The 13798-nt window shown below is 39.7% G+C and overlaps 1 protein-coding gene across 1 annotated transcript in view; it reads right to left on the reverse strand.

Moving 5' to 3' along the window:
- The window catches only part of AFF3 (AF4/FMR2 family member 3), a 299241-nt gene that overhangs the window by 90039 nt on the left and 195404 nt on the right, over positions 1-13798 (reverse strand). The window contains exon 7 of the mRNA XM_042460463.1: positions 3068-3119. Within this exon, the coding sequence (XP_042316397.1) occupies positions 3068-3119 (52 nt within the window). The remainder of the gene's footprint in view (positions 1-3067; positions 3120-13798) is intronic.

Here is a 13798-nt window from a genome sequence, read left to right on the forward strand (position 1 = left end):
TTTAATTTAAAGATTTAAAAATTTATTTTGAAAATTTATTTTTAAAAATCACATCTTAACAAATTTTCACTTTAACTACTTTAACTACATTAAGGTTGCACATAAAATATTGTAATTTAAAAGAACAATTTAAATTTTGCTAGTTGTGTATTACATTCAGTGATATATGAGAATTTTGCTTTATGAATAACATCAATACAAAAAATGTTACTAAGGATTCTGTATGGTGTAGTATGGAAGGTGCTCCATGGGGGTGACACCATGAGTTACCCCACTAGGTGATGCCAACCCTAGTGATGCCACTGTTTCTGACTATTGATTTTAAATCTTCTTCAGAGAAAGCATGCATAAAGCATCCCTGATCAGTTATGGACATCTTTGATTGACTATGGGCTATGACTCTTTCATACCATGTACTTATAGCACTATGATTCCACTTTAACTGCCACAGCAATGTCCTATGGAATCCATGGATTTACAATTTAGGGAAGAAGTACAAATGGCTGTCTGTACCCATGGATTCTTTATCTGCAGATTCAACCATGCACGGCTAGAAAATATTTTTTAAAAAATATAAATTTCCAAAAGCAAACCTTAATTTTTCCATTTTATATAATGGACACAATTTTACTATGCCATTGAATTTAAAGGGACTTGAACATCCAAAGATTTTGTTATCCCTGGGGGGAGGAGGTGTCCTGGAACTAAATCCCAGCAGATATCAAAGGCCCACTGTATTTACAGTTCTCAACCAGAGAGTTCTAGTGTTTCACCAAACTGTAAACACCAGGATTCCATATGATGTCTCTCTGGCAATTAAAATGGAATCATAGCATTCTAACTTTTTAGTATGATAGGACCCCAGATCAGTTTCTACAAATAAAATTTTGTACTCCAAAGTTATTTCTGGCAAAAGTAACCTACCAAACAATAATTGTTCACCAGTTCTTATCTATGTGGTGGAGTCTCCTTCTTTGGTTTTTTTTAAAAACAGGATAGCCATATGTCAGGGTGTTTCGGGGTTGGACAGAATGGTCCTTGTGGTCTCTCTCAGACCACAAGGATTCTATGTATCAAGACATTATAATACACACTGGCTATTGCTTCTTTATGTTATTAATTTTAAAGAAATAAACTATAGTTCTTTTTCTTTCACTTACAGCTGGAGTTCCATTTTGGAGCCATGTCTCTAAGGATGGTTTTGGTTGCCTCTTTAGTTCTATTTATACAATTTCACAATTTCTTTGGCAGAGGCCAGGAGTACATACCAGGGTGTTGCCTTTTATGAATCTCAAGAGATGTGAGAGGCAAACAGACTGGATGAACTTTGGTTACATATTCCAGACAAGTACAATGGCTCTATTTATTCAGCCTAAGCTGCTGAATGCAGATTGATTGACTCTGTAGGCAATAAATTTTCACAGCCACAAAACCTCAGTGGCCACCAACTTGATCCTGCACTGGAAAAAAATCCCTGCCTACAGGATTAGGTAGTAAAACAAGTTAGATTATTTTTCCACATATGTAAACTAATCAGTCAATTTCTTTTACCATTGACTGAGATGAATTCCACAGTTGACTTCAGAGGTTCATTTCTTCTCTTAAAGTTCTGAGTTTGACTGTAAAACACTACAATATCAAAATGATGGCAGGAAAAACAAGAAGGAAGAAAAGGAGGGAGGGAAGAAGAAAGAGAGAAGGGGCTGTATCTGCATAACAGTTAGCAATCGCTGTTTAATAATGCACCTAATACTGATTTAAACTGTCCAATGACCTCTATAATGAAGAACAGAGAATTTAATGTGGATATTTCATGTGCTATTCTACACTTCAGGGAACCAAGAGGCAATAATATCACAATTCAGTACTCTGAACAATCTTAAGTAGGGTTTTGACATCTGCATGACACAAATCTTCAGACACTTCTCCCCCTCCCAAAAATGATGGCAAAAATTATTATGTTATGCATAATAAATCAAATGGAAGTGGATCATTTTAACTTGCAGATTTATGTTAACTACCCTGCAGTCTGCTAATTGTGAGCTCTTCATGTATTGATTGGGGATTTAAAAGGGAAGGGTTTTTTTCATGTTGATAAAATTAAATATACAAACAGGAATATTTCTTTCCACACATTAGATCTTGTGATCATTGCCTGTAAAACTGAAGCTATTATTTAAACTGGATAAATGCTTCAAAGGAAAAACAATACTTTATATAATTAAAATTAAACAAGTATCTAATGTGTGTGGATAATATAATTATTGCAGGTTCCTTGATATGTGATCAGCTCATCCTTGCGTTAGTTTGTTCTTTGTGTTTTCTTGTCTACCTCTTAAGCCTGTTTATTTAATGTAACTTCTACAGAGCCTTGTTTACACTATCACACATTCTCTATTCCTATGTTATGCTCTTCTTTTTTCACTGCTTCATTTTTTTTTAAAATCCATGTTATTGGTGAGGCTTGTTCATAAGTAGCATCTTACAGTTCTTCATTTCATGGCAAAAAGACAGGCTACCCAGCTTAAGTCTTATTTGTAAGTCAACCCATACGAGAAATCCCTCTATGTACTCCCTGGTGAAGAAAATTCACTTTGAATATGTTAAACAGTATTTTAAGCCAGGTAAATCATGATGTTAAAATACCATATTCCAGGATCAATTCATAATTCTGGAAACTGATACTAAGGCTTAGTTCTGTGGAACTTTGTCCTAAATGGAGCCATTTTTTTTAAAGGCCAGTTAGTTTTATCTTCCCCAAAGGTGGCAGCAAGGACAGGGCCTTGCATTGAGCCTCTGACTTGCCACTAGAGTTTTCAGTGGAGTTGTGTTGGAGCTGGGTACATGGTCTGCAGCATTTGTCCAAAAGAAATGTGTGAATAAGTTGGGCAGTGGGAAAACATCACCTAACAGCTATACTTTTCCACAGAAAACCACAAACATGACTGATACACATGGCTGTGTATATAATTCTTTTTATTAAACTTTAAAATGATCAGAAGTCAACCTCAGCACTACTAGACCGTTAGACCATTAACTTATTACATTCAAATTCTAGCCTTCATACCTGGTCATTCTCCTCTTCATCACTGCTCAGCTTGAGGTCATCTTCTAACATTCTGGAAAAGGAATAACAAAACATCCATATTAAAATTCAACAGGACAACCCAGATACTGTTATGAACACTTAAGTAGAGCTCTACTGAGTCAGCAGCCTTTCCTCTACAGTGGCCCTAATACCTCAGTGAAGACCACTCATTGACATTATGCAGCAAGGATGTGTAATCTGCAACTATTCATATGTTATTGTACTGAAACTTCCATTGGTTATGCTGGCTTGGACTAAAGGGAATTATAGTCCTTCAACATCAGGAGGGCCATACATTTCCCACCTCTGATGTAGGACAGCAAGGTGATAACCTTTTTCCATTGCTGTTCAAAGGCATACTGCCTTTGAATCTGTAGTTCCTATACAGTCAATATTAGTGACCACTGGAAGAATCTTAGGCCTGTTACAGACAGCCAAAATAAAGCTGCTTCGAGTCACAGTGGAGGTATGGTGTTTCAATGATGCATGCATCCTAAGAGTCCAGAAGTTGCACCAAAGCTGCACTCCAGTGCTTAGGAATGGAGTGTGGCTTTGGTGCGACCTCCGGATTCTTAGGATGCATGCATCATTTAAACAGCATACCTCCAAAGAGACCCGAAGCAGCTTTATTTTGGCAGTCTGTAACAGGCCATAGAATCATAGAGTTGGAAGAGACCACAAGGGCCAACACTGTGCATGACATTTCCTAGTTGCTGCAGGTGGGCCATAATTCAGAAATGGAGAATACGCAGCCACCAATTATTCTTGAACTGCAACACCTATCACTTTGATTTTCATGAGCAATGATGGGAAAGACAGTTCAACAATATCTGGTTCTTAGCAAGCAATTAAGTGATAATTCTAAGGTGCTTTCTGCACCGCCATTTGGGACGTCCGGAGGACGTCCCATTTTAAAAAAAGGGGCGTCTCTTTTAGACACCCCATGGCCTAGTACGGACTCCGTCCGTACAAGATGGCGCCGGCCCTTCTACATGGCCGGCACCATCTTTGCGTATCGGACGCTTAGCGTCCGTACGCGTCGCGCCGCTGCTGACGTAGCGAGCGCGCCCCTGGCGCCTCGCTACGTCGCAAACGCGACGAAAAAAGAAGCTCCATTTTGGAGCTTCTTTTTTCGGTCCGCGCGGGAGTCGGGCCGTCTGAAGGCTCCGGCTCCCCCGCGGACCTACTGGCGGTGGCAGCAGACCGCCGCAAAGCGGCGGTCTGTACCCCGCCTTAATTTCTGAAAATTTAAAATACATAGTCTGAAATATCAATAGAACTTGAAACAGCAGTTTTGCAATCTTCTTTGAAATCATAAAGTCAATTGCTGGTAATTAGTGATTCCTACACAGACAGTGTTGTGAACTGAACCATCTTTCTCCAGAACATATCCTAAGGAAATAATCAGAATTGCGGGGAGGGATTGGTTCAGTCCAGCCAGAAACTTTTATTTGATGCTATTATTTCATTTGATCTTTTAAATTTTTTACTCGTTATATTGTTTCTATAAGTTTCTATAAGTATTTAATGCATTTTATTGTATTTGCTGTAGTTCACTGGGAGAAGGGAGAAACTACCCAGGTAATTACAGTAGCAGTCTGCAGGTAAAAAAAGTCAAGGAATCAGTCAGTAGCTGTGAAAACCAAGACAGACAGAGGGACGAGTGGTCAGGAGATTCCATCTTAACATTAGGAAGAACTGCCTGACAGTAAGAGGTTTTTTTTGTTTTGTTTTTTACAGTGGAACACATTCCCTTGAAGTGTGGTGGAATCGTTAAACAGAGGCTAGATGGCCATCTGTTCGGGGGTGCTTTGATTGTGTGTTCCTGCATGGCAGGGGGTTCGACTGGATGATCTTGTGGTCTCTTCCAACTCTATAATTCTTGGATTTGTCCAAGTGTCCAGAAAGCAGCACAGAGTCTCCAAATGGGTTTGGGTGTCTTTTGTCCAGGACAAGGGACAGACGTTGCTTCCAGCATCCAAAGAAGGTTTTTTTGCTGCTCGCCCTAGCTAGGGAGGCTGATTTTTAGTGAGAACAGCCTGGATGTGCCCAAATGCTCTTGTACTGCTATTATTCCAGAGGGAGGCATGACAGTATTCTTACATTGGTTACCCTGCGAAATGTCATTTACCAGTTGGGATAAAAGTCTGTTAAACAAAGAAAGGAGCCAAGAAGCACCAATGCCTCACGGTGCTGTGCACTGTGAGATGAAACTGGGAAAGAGAGGAGATGCACAGATATGTGGTGGATCTATGAATGTATCAACCTGCTGTACACTTTTTAAAGTCAAAAGTCTATTTTATTGGTAACCCAATTTGAGAAATAATGGTATTCCTTCTTGAATGCAAGCACTCCAATTGTCAGTAACTATTGACAGGGCCTTCATCTACACTGCAGAATTAATGGAGTTTGACACCACTTTAACTGTGATGTCAGTTAACTGTGATACAGCCAGGAAAAGTTTCAGAATCTTTTGCTGTGAAGGGTCATCTAGTGGGAATTCCAAGAAAATGCACCACTTTGATATGTACAAGATTAATTTTGTGACTATTACAACAGAATTGCATTCTTTTATCATATAAGAAACAATGTCTAAGTTCTACAACACAATTTTATGAATAACAGAGTGGACACATGTTTCAGTCTGCGTTAATTTACTATCACTAACTTTTCCTTATTACATACCAGATGGTCAACTTTTCCTAATGCATATCTATATACAGTACAAAGCATGTATTTCATTTAAGACAATATGTTATCACAATATCAACAAAACTGCATTTTTAAATTAGCTGTGGCAACTCTTATCAGAGAAACAGATCCACATGCTTGAAAACTAATGCATATTTTTCAGTGCATGTTCTGTTTATTTGAAGAAGCAAGCAAACAAACAAACAAAAAAACAAACCCAGAGGATGACAGCTTATTAACAAAGAAAATTGAGACATCAGAATTATTAGTAAATTTAATACAACAAGATTAGCAAATATCTCTCCTAGAAATACTTAAGACAGGGGTGGACATGCTCTGGAGCCCAGAGGGCTGCAACACTTCATTTCAGCCCCCCCAAAGCTCCAAAGATCTGTACAGCTGACCCAAAGCAATATTGTGTCACTCTGAGTTGTCTTTAGGGTATTTTGGATTGGTTTTTCTAGCACTTTTGGAATAATTCTCCCATTAACCCCCTTTCAAATACTCTTAAAGCAGTCTTTGGTGGAAAAAACATGGGTTGGTCAAGTTTTAGGGGGTGACTATCCAGACAACAGAAATCTCACCCTAATTTAGAATTGTTTTTTTAAAAAAAAATATTAAAAGCTAACAAATGAAACCCACAATAAATTATTTCAGTGTATTATACTCCTGTTCAGTGTTCCATCCAATTCAGTTCCTGAATATCTCCTTCCTGGTCATTCTGTGTCATTCTCCCTTCCCGTCTTTGCATTCCCCCATTCCGATAGCCCGTATTAGGTACACATGGAACAGTCTCACTCTTCGGGCAAGGGGGTTATTGCTACAAGGATTTTTGTTTGTTTTGTTTTGTTTAGTGACTATAATAAGCTACAGAGTTTTACAATTTTTTAAATAAACAATCTGTACAGGTTGTCTTTCAGGGCAGAAACCCTCCCGAGATGTTTTCTAGTCATCAGAATGAATAATAAACTACAAAGTTTGCCTGAGTGGCAAACAGCATAATTGAGCAAAATGATGATTTTAAACAGAGCAGTCTCAATAAAACACTTCCCCAGTCACAGATGGCTTAAGGACAGGGGAGAGTAAGGGGCTTGACAGACGGACGTCTAAATGCCTCCCCTGTTTGCCTCAGATCATTGCTGCGGCAACTACATGCTGAGGCAACAATCCTCTCCTTTTTGGGAGCAAAAAGAATCTCCTGTAAGCCACTTCCTGGGAGTGGCACCATAGTGGCACTTGCGTGCCATCATGATGCCCCTTCTGACCAGTGCTGTTTGGGAGCTGTGATGAACGTGCATCATCATAGTGTGCCCTGTATGATGGGCACACACCAAGATGGCACCCAGGGCAAGAGGTAGGGTTTGGAAGCCTGTGAACGCTCTGCCCTACCGCAGCCCTAGTTCACGGTCAGGCCAACACAAAGTGCTGGTCTGTACCGCCCCTAGGTTACAATTAAGTTTTTAGCCATAGGGTGAAGAGGGTTTTTTTTTTTTGGGGGGGGGGGGAGTTTACTATTCTACATGCATGTAAACCTTTCAGAACCTTGGCAGGCTAGTATATGATGTATATGAACATTTTTTTTCTTATCTTTTTACATGGCAGTTTCTCCCATATGTACCAATGACCATCACAAGTCCAGTTCAATAAATGTTAAAATCCAATAAATAATTACAGCTAAAACCGTCAGTAAAACCATAAAATGTGTTTATAAAAATGTCATGGAGAATAAATTGATCTTTCAGACTTTTCCAAAAAACTGCAATGAAGGGGTATGGTCTACCTTAGCAAAGTATACATCAACAAAAATACTTCCCACCATCTAGTTATCACAAGTGAGCGCATGAACACAAGGGTCAGCTGCTGATCTTAAAAAGGGTAAATCCTAAGTGCCATCTTGAGTCTTTATTCGGGGGGGGGGGGGGGAGTGGGATGTAAGTAAATAAAAAATAACAATAACAACAACAACAATAATATAAATCCTTATGTGGGTGAAGATGGTCCTTCAAGGTAACTTTATCTCATATTAGTTAAAGGATGTAAATGTTAAAACCAGATTTTAAAACTGAGTTTGGAAAAGCACAAACTTGTGTAGTATTGGCGGGTTACAGACCGCCCGTTTGGGGCGGTCTGCACCCGCCCCTTTCCCCGGTGTATAAAGGCAGCGCGGTCGTGACGTCGTCATGCTGGTGGCCATGTGGAACAGCCGCCGCCATTTTGTGCACACAGAGCGCGCACTAGGGTTAGAGGTGTGTGGAAGCACCGCCCCTTTCTAACCCTAGTACGCGCTCTGCTCGTACTATATGGCCCGTCTGTAACGGGTCATAGTTATCACATTAGCTGACTTCCTAATGGGTGGCCACATTCTGCACCATGTAAAATTTTCTGAATCATTTAAAAAAGCAGCACTGTGGCTGGATGGAAAAGAAGTCCCCCAGCACCCCTTCTAGGAAGGAATGGAGACACTGTAATACCGTTCCTCCTGAACCAAATAATCTCGAAGAATATTGTGATTAATGATATCAAAACCTACTAAAAAGGGAGAAATAACACTGTTGAACTTAGTTTATCCATTGCTTAGGGCAACTTCTTCACCAGAGCAAGCAAGGCTCATTCCATTCCCCAACTTGAAACTATCTGAAACTGAAATGGACCACTAACACCACATATCCTAGCAAATTTGATACTTTGAGTCTACTGAAGTCTACGAAAGCTCATGCTGAAAATTTCTTTCTTTTAGATAGTCTCAAAGGTTCTACAAAATCTCTCTATGTACTGTTTCTCAGTGTGGCAGTAATCATCACTGCTACCTGAAAACTCAACCCAGGCTCGACTAGTTTTACAGTTCAAGGTCCAAAGAGTTAGCTAACAGGCCTAATGTTTCCAAGTGGTTTGTCCACATTATTATGTTTCACAAGCTAGGAAGCATGCATGATAGCATGGTTAGATAGTATACTAATTCCACCCATTTGTGATTCATTAGGTTTAACCACAGCTATCAGCATCTGTATATGCAGAAATGGTCACGGTGGACAAATTGGTCAGAATGGACTTCTGACACGTTGGAGCCCAAGCCAAGTAGATGCTTCACTGCTTTAATAAGCTCTGCTTAGTGACACCAGGAAGATGCAAAAGTAGTAAAGCAAGATTTCTCTTCTGATACTGCTAATATGTACTATTTATTTAATACTTCGTCTTTCTTCCAGAATTGGGAATCAAAGTGGCACTCACAACATGATTAAAAAACAGATGCATTTAAAAACACAATAACTTGTGATACTAAAATACAGTCACAACAGCTACTGAATTATAACATTTAAAAGCATATTTACAGCTTTAAACATTTAAAAACATGTTTTTAAGAGGAAAATAAAAAAGGTATGCCACCTGTAACGCAACGCTCCTTTTCTAGAAGGAGCCAGTCAATTGCCAAAAGGCTGCCTGAAAAAAAAGGTCTTTGCCTACTGGCAGATCAAATATCAAATCAAAAGATGGATTCTTACTACCGTTTTGATCATTGTTGTGAATCTTCCACCATTTGCAATTTAATTTCATTGTCCCTATATACTATTGCCCTCAGTATAGTGGGCCGTTGATATGCACTGAGGTTTGGTTTCAGGACCCTCCCGCCCCCGGATACATGGATGCTCAAGTCCCACTAAATACAGTGGATAGTAAAATGGTGACCCATATAAGGTTTGATTTTGGGAAATATATAGTATATATCATACATATATACATACTGTATATTTTCAAGCCATGAATGGTTGAATCTGTGGATAAGGAGATGTGATTGTATTACCAAGGAGCTGACCTGGCTGTCCTGCTAGGTTCAGGACATCTGGTAGTCATTGTATTGGGGGGGTCCCAGTTACCCCATTCTAAACAGAGAGCAGGCACTTGCTAGGATCACTGGCAACATCTGCTGGAAATTTTGTAAGAGACTTCAAAAAAACCAGCACAGCTGATCCTTTACACTTGCAGAACTTTCAGGTAGCCTGGAGGTGAAAGTCGACTGAGCAATGATCAGTCTTTGCGAATGGATCTCCAACTCACAGAACATATTCCTTTAATAAAGTATAACAAAACAGATCCAAAATATATCCCAATACCTGTTCTGTCAGATATTATCTGAGACAGGCGCTAACTGACATGGCAGCCATGAATTCCTGATGCACTCTTAACACAGTAATCTTGGCATTAATGTTGAAATCCTCCATGGCCCCAAATCTAGAATTCTCAAGATCATATCCAGAAATGTTGGACTAAGGCGGGTTACAGACCACCATTAGGGACGTCCTCAGTTTGAAAAAGGGGCGTCTCTTCCAGACGCCCCTAACCCTATCACGGACAGAGTCCGTGACAAATGGCGGTGGCCGTTCCACACGGCCGCCGCCATATTGACGTAGCGGACGCTGTGCGTCTGCACGTCGCGCCCCGGAAGTGATGCTGCGAGTGCGCAACTAGCGCCTCACGGCATCTCTTCCGGGACTCATGAAGGAGTGCGATTTCCGTGCTCCTTCCTTGGAGCGTCCGGGAGCCGTGCGGTTTGGCTGCTGCGGCTCCAGGATGCTGCAAGCAGAGGCGGAGCCAGACCGCCACAATCCAGCGGTCTGTAATGCGCCCATGTTACCAACATCAGGTATAGACTCAAAAATGTCTGACAGTGGGACATGAACCTTACTAGAAGATAAAATCCCTATAGATCAAAGTTACCTCCTATACAGCTGAGGCTGATCCTATACAAATAACAGTTGTGGATACATTTGGGAGAGGTTTACCCATATCAGAATGTAAAAATAGTGGTAGAGACAAATTTTGGATGTGGACTCAATCCTTCTCCTCTAATGAAGTTTGTTGTGGCTTGCCATGGGTTAGGATTTTGGACTTTTTCCATGGATGTCTACATGGCAAGAAGTGAGTTCCAGTTCTCCCCACCTGTGCACTACAAAATACCCTGAAATAAGTCCTGCTGAGTTAGACAGGATTTTAGTCCTCTTTGAACTCACTACAGTATTTAATGATAAGAGATAATCCAGAAACTTGTCTTGAATAGTATTTGCATTTCATTTCTTTATATACCATATTGTTTAAAATCAAAACAAAGTCAGAGCTCAGTACAGATGCAACACAGAAACTAGCCTTTTCCATAATGTGGATTACTAAAAAAACACACAATGAAATTGTATTCACTACAACATTCAAGTCTTAATTTTCAGACAGAAGTGCAAAATCACTCATTAAATATGACAGATTTACTGTTCAAAGTTTAAAAGGTTTCTGCAACACAATCCCACTTTAGGTTCAAAGCAGCAACATAAAAATGAGTGCCTGTATAAAAATGAAAGAACAATGGTCACTTGCCAGAAGATTACTTTTCTGCACCAGCCTAAATATTCCCATCAGTCAAGGAGCCTGCCAAAATTTCAAGACTAATCACTTATACCATCACAGGAGGAAACAGCTTTAAGCAATAAAGTGTTTAAGAGAGCCACTTGGTTTACCAATTCATATCTTGCCTCCTTTGATTCCACTTATTTCATTCCTGCTGCTAGTGATTAATAGCTATTTTGGTAAGTTTATATTTCTTCAATTTCTGGTAACAGTCTGCTGCTGACTTTTGAAAATATTACTTAATTTTTAAACATGAAGGACAGTGTGAAAACATAACCGACACCACTGTTTTGTGTAATGAGTCATGCCATGTTATAAATTTTAGCAGGGCTTACACTCACCAGGTTGTTAGCAAGCTTGCTGAATGTGCAGTATCTTATTACCTGCAAAAATTATTTTAAAGTGTTTTGTATTCTTTATTTCAAAACACTTTGTTTCATTAAGTATTATCATGGCCTTATATGTAAACGTTGAACACTGCACATTAAAATTAGCAAAAAACATAAAACATATCTAAAGTACTACTTATCATTTATACAAAATACATGTTGTTGTTTTCTCAGAAAGGTAGTTCCATACTTTACACCAACACAGTTATGTGTTATGTCTCCACCTTATAGCAGCATTCCTAAGTCTTGTGTCCACCAAAGTTACTGAACAAATTCTTTCAGCTACCTGGGGATGAAGCAAGTTGTAGCTCAATATATCCAGAGGGCAGCAGGTTAGGGGAGGGCTGCCCTAGATCACAGATTGATGAAAGGTCCAAGAAAAGCCAGAAGGGAAATGAGAGATAAAGATACACAATGTGGTGATAAGTCACCACAGATTTATGTCTCCATGTATAACTTGCAACTTTTAGAGGACACAGTAGAGGTAAAGGTATTCCCCGTTGACAAGGTTGTCAAGTCATGTCTGATCATAGGGGGTGGTGCTCATCTTCATTACTAAGCCGAAGAGCCAGCATCGTCAGAGACTACTCTGTGATCATGTGGCCAGCATAATTGCACAGAATGCTGTTTACCTTCCCACCAGAGTGGTACCTATTTATCTACTTGCCTTTGCATGCTTTCGAACTGCTAGGTTGGCAGAAGCTGGGCCTAGTGATGGGAGCTCAGTCCATCATGCAGCACTTGGGCCTCAGACTGCCAACCTTTTGATCTTTCAATCATCAGAATTGGCATCATAACAACCATTATTATTATGGAACATAATGGAAGTAAAAAAGAAGTCACATGACAGACTTCAGATATAGAAGGAATGGATCTTTTAAAAAAAAGCTGTATCAACATATGTGCGTAGAGGGGCAATACTTGAGAATTGATCTAGCTGGCTGAAGATGTAGGAAATGCTAGAGTGGTGGAATAATGGTCCAAAGGAACAATGAGCAATGGTCACAGGACCAATGTTCCCAAGCAAAGCCATATTTTTAAAAGGACAAAAGCCAGAAAAGGTGGGAGAATCCATTTTGAGATTAAGAATAAGGATCCTCTCCCCCACCCCCCCCGAAATAAAGGCATAGAAGAATCTGAATGTAATGGTTTTAGCAACTGTGTTTTGAGGAAAGACTGGACAAAGGATGGAGAGAGAGTGTGGGGAGGGAAGAATGCTATAGAGGTCTGGGAAGGAAATGATCTGAATATAAATCAGAAACTTTACTGCTGAAATAACCAAAAAGTGGCAGATTTTGCATTACAGTGAAGAAACATAAATGTGGTTGCTGTTATCATATTTTGTGTATTTTCAACTCCTTTCACTCTCCTTTCTCTTGGCCACCCAGCCTGTCACTCTTTGCTATAGGGTTCTGGAGCAACATTAATCTGTCCAATCTATGTGAAATTGTAACTGGCACTTTAGATAAATTCCAAAGACAAAGTCACTGTCGTTGTCATCATCATCTTAATCATTGCAACAATAGTAACCCTGCCTTTTCCTTTACAAAACTTGGGATTCAAGGGATCTTGAGTTAGATTACAGTTGAGTTAGATTATAATGGATGCAGATAAACACATATGTAAATAAAGACATAACAAATAGTTATACTTGAAACATAATTAATCTATAGAATTAAGAACAATTTAAAACACATCCATTAAAATAAAGACATTACAGCATACTGTTAAAATCTCATAGTGGAATTAATAATAATAATAATTAACCAGCATATGGAACTAAATCAAAGAGGGAGCCCAAGGAGCCTCCCTAAGGAGGGTGTTCCAGAGTTTGGGAACAGCCACCAAATAGATGTGTCCTGTGGTGCCACAAGGCATAGCACACTTGAGAAAAGTGCCTTCCTTGAAGATCTCAAAGCCCAGGCAGTCTTTGTACAGAAATCTTTGAACTTTCAGATAATCTAGATCAGTGATGGTGAACCTTTTACAGACTGAGTGCCCAAACTGTAACCCAGACCCCACTTATTTATTGCAAAGTGCCACATCCCTCTGGCTTTCTAGTAAGAAACTCTGGCACATTCTATGCTAGGGCAACAGCATGTGTGCTTACAGAGAGGGCCCTGAGTGCCACCTCTGGCACACGTGCCATACGTTCGCCATCACTGATCTAGATACTCTGGACTATCTGTACAAGGCCTTATAGGTCATAACCAGCACTTTGAATTGTGTTGTAAAACAG

Source organism: Sceloporus undulatus, chromosome 3, assembly GCF_019175285.1.
Source record: "Sceloporus undulatus isolate JIND9_A2432 ecotype Alabama chromosome 3, SceUnd_v1.1, whole genome shotgun sequence".
NCBI classification, from domain to species: Eukaryota; Metazoa; Chordata; class Lepidosauria; order Squamata; family Phrynosomatidae; genus Sceloporus; species Sceloporus undulatus.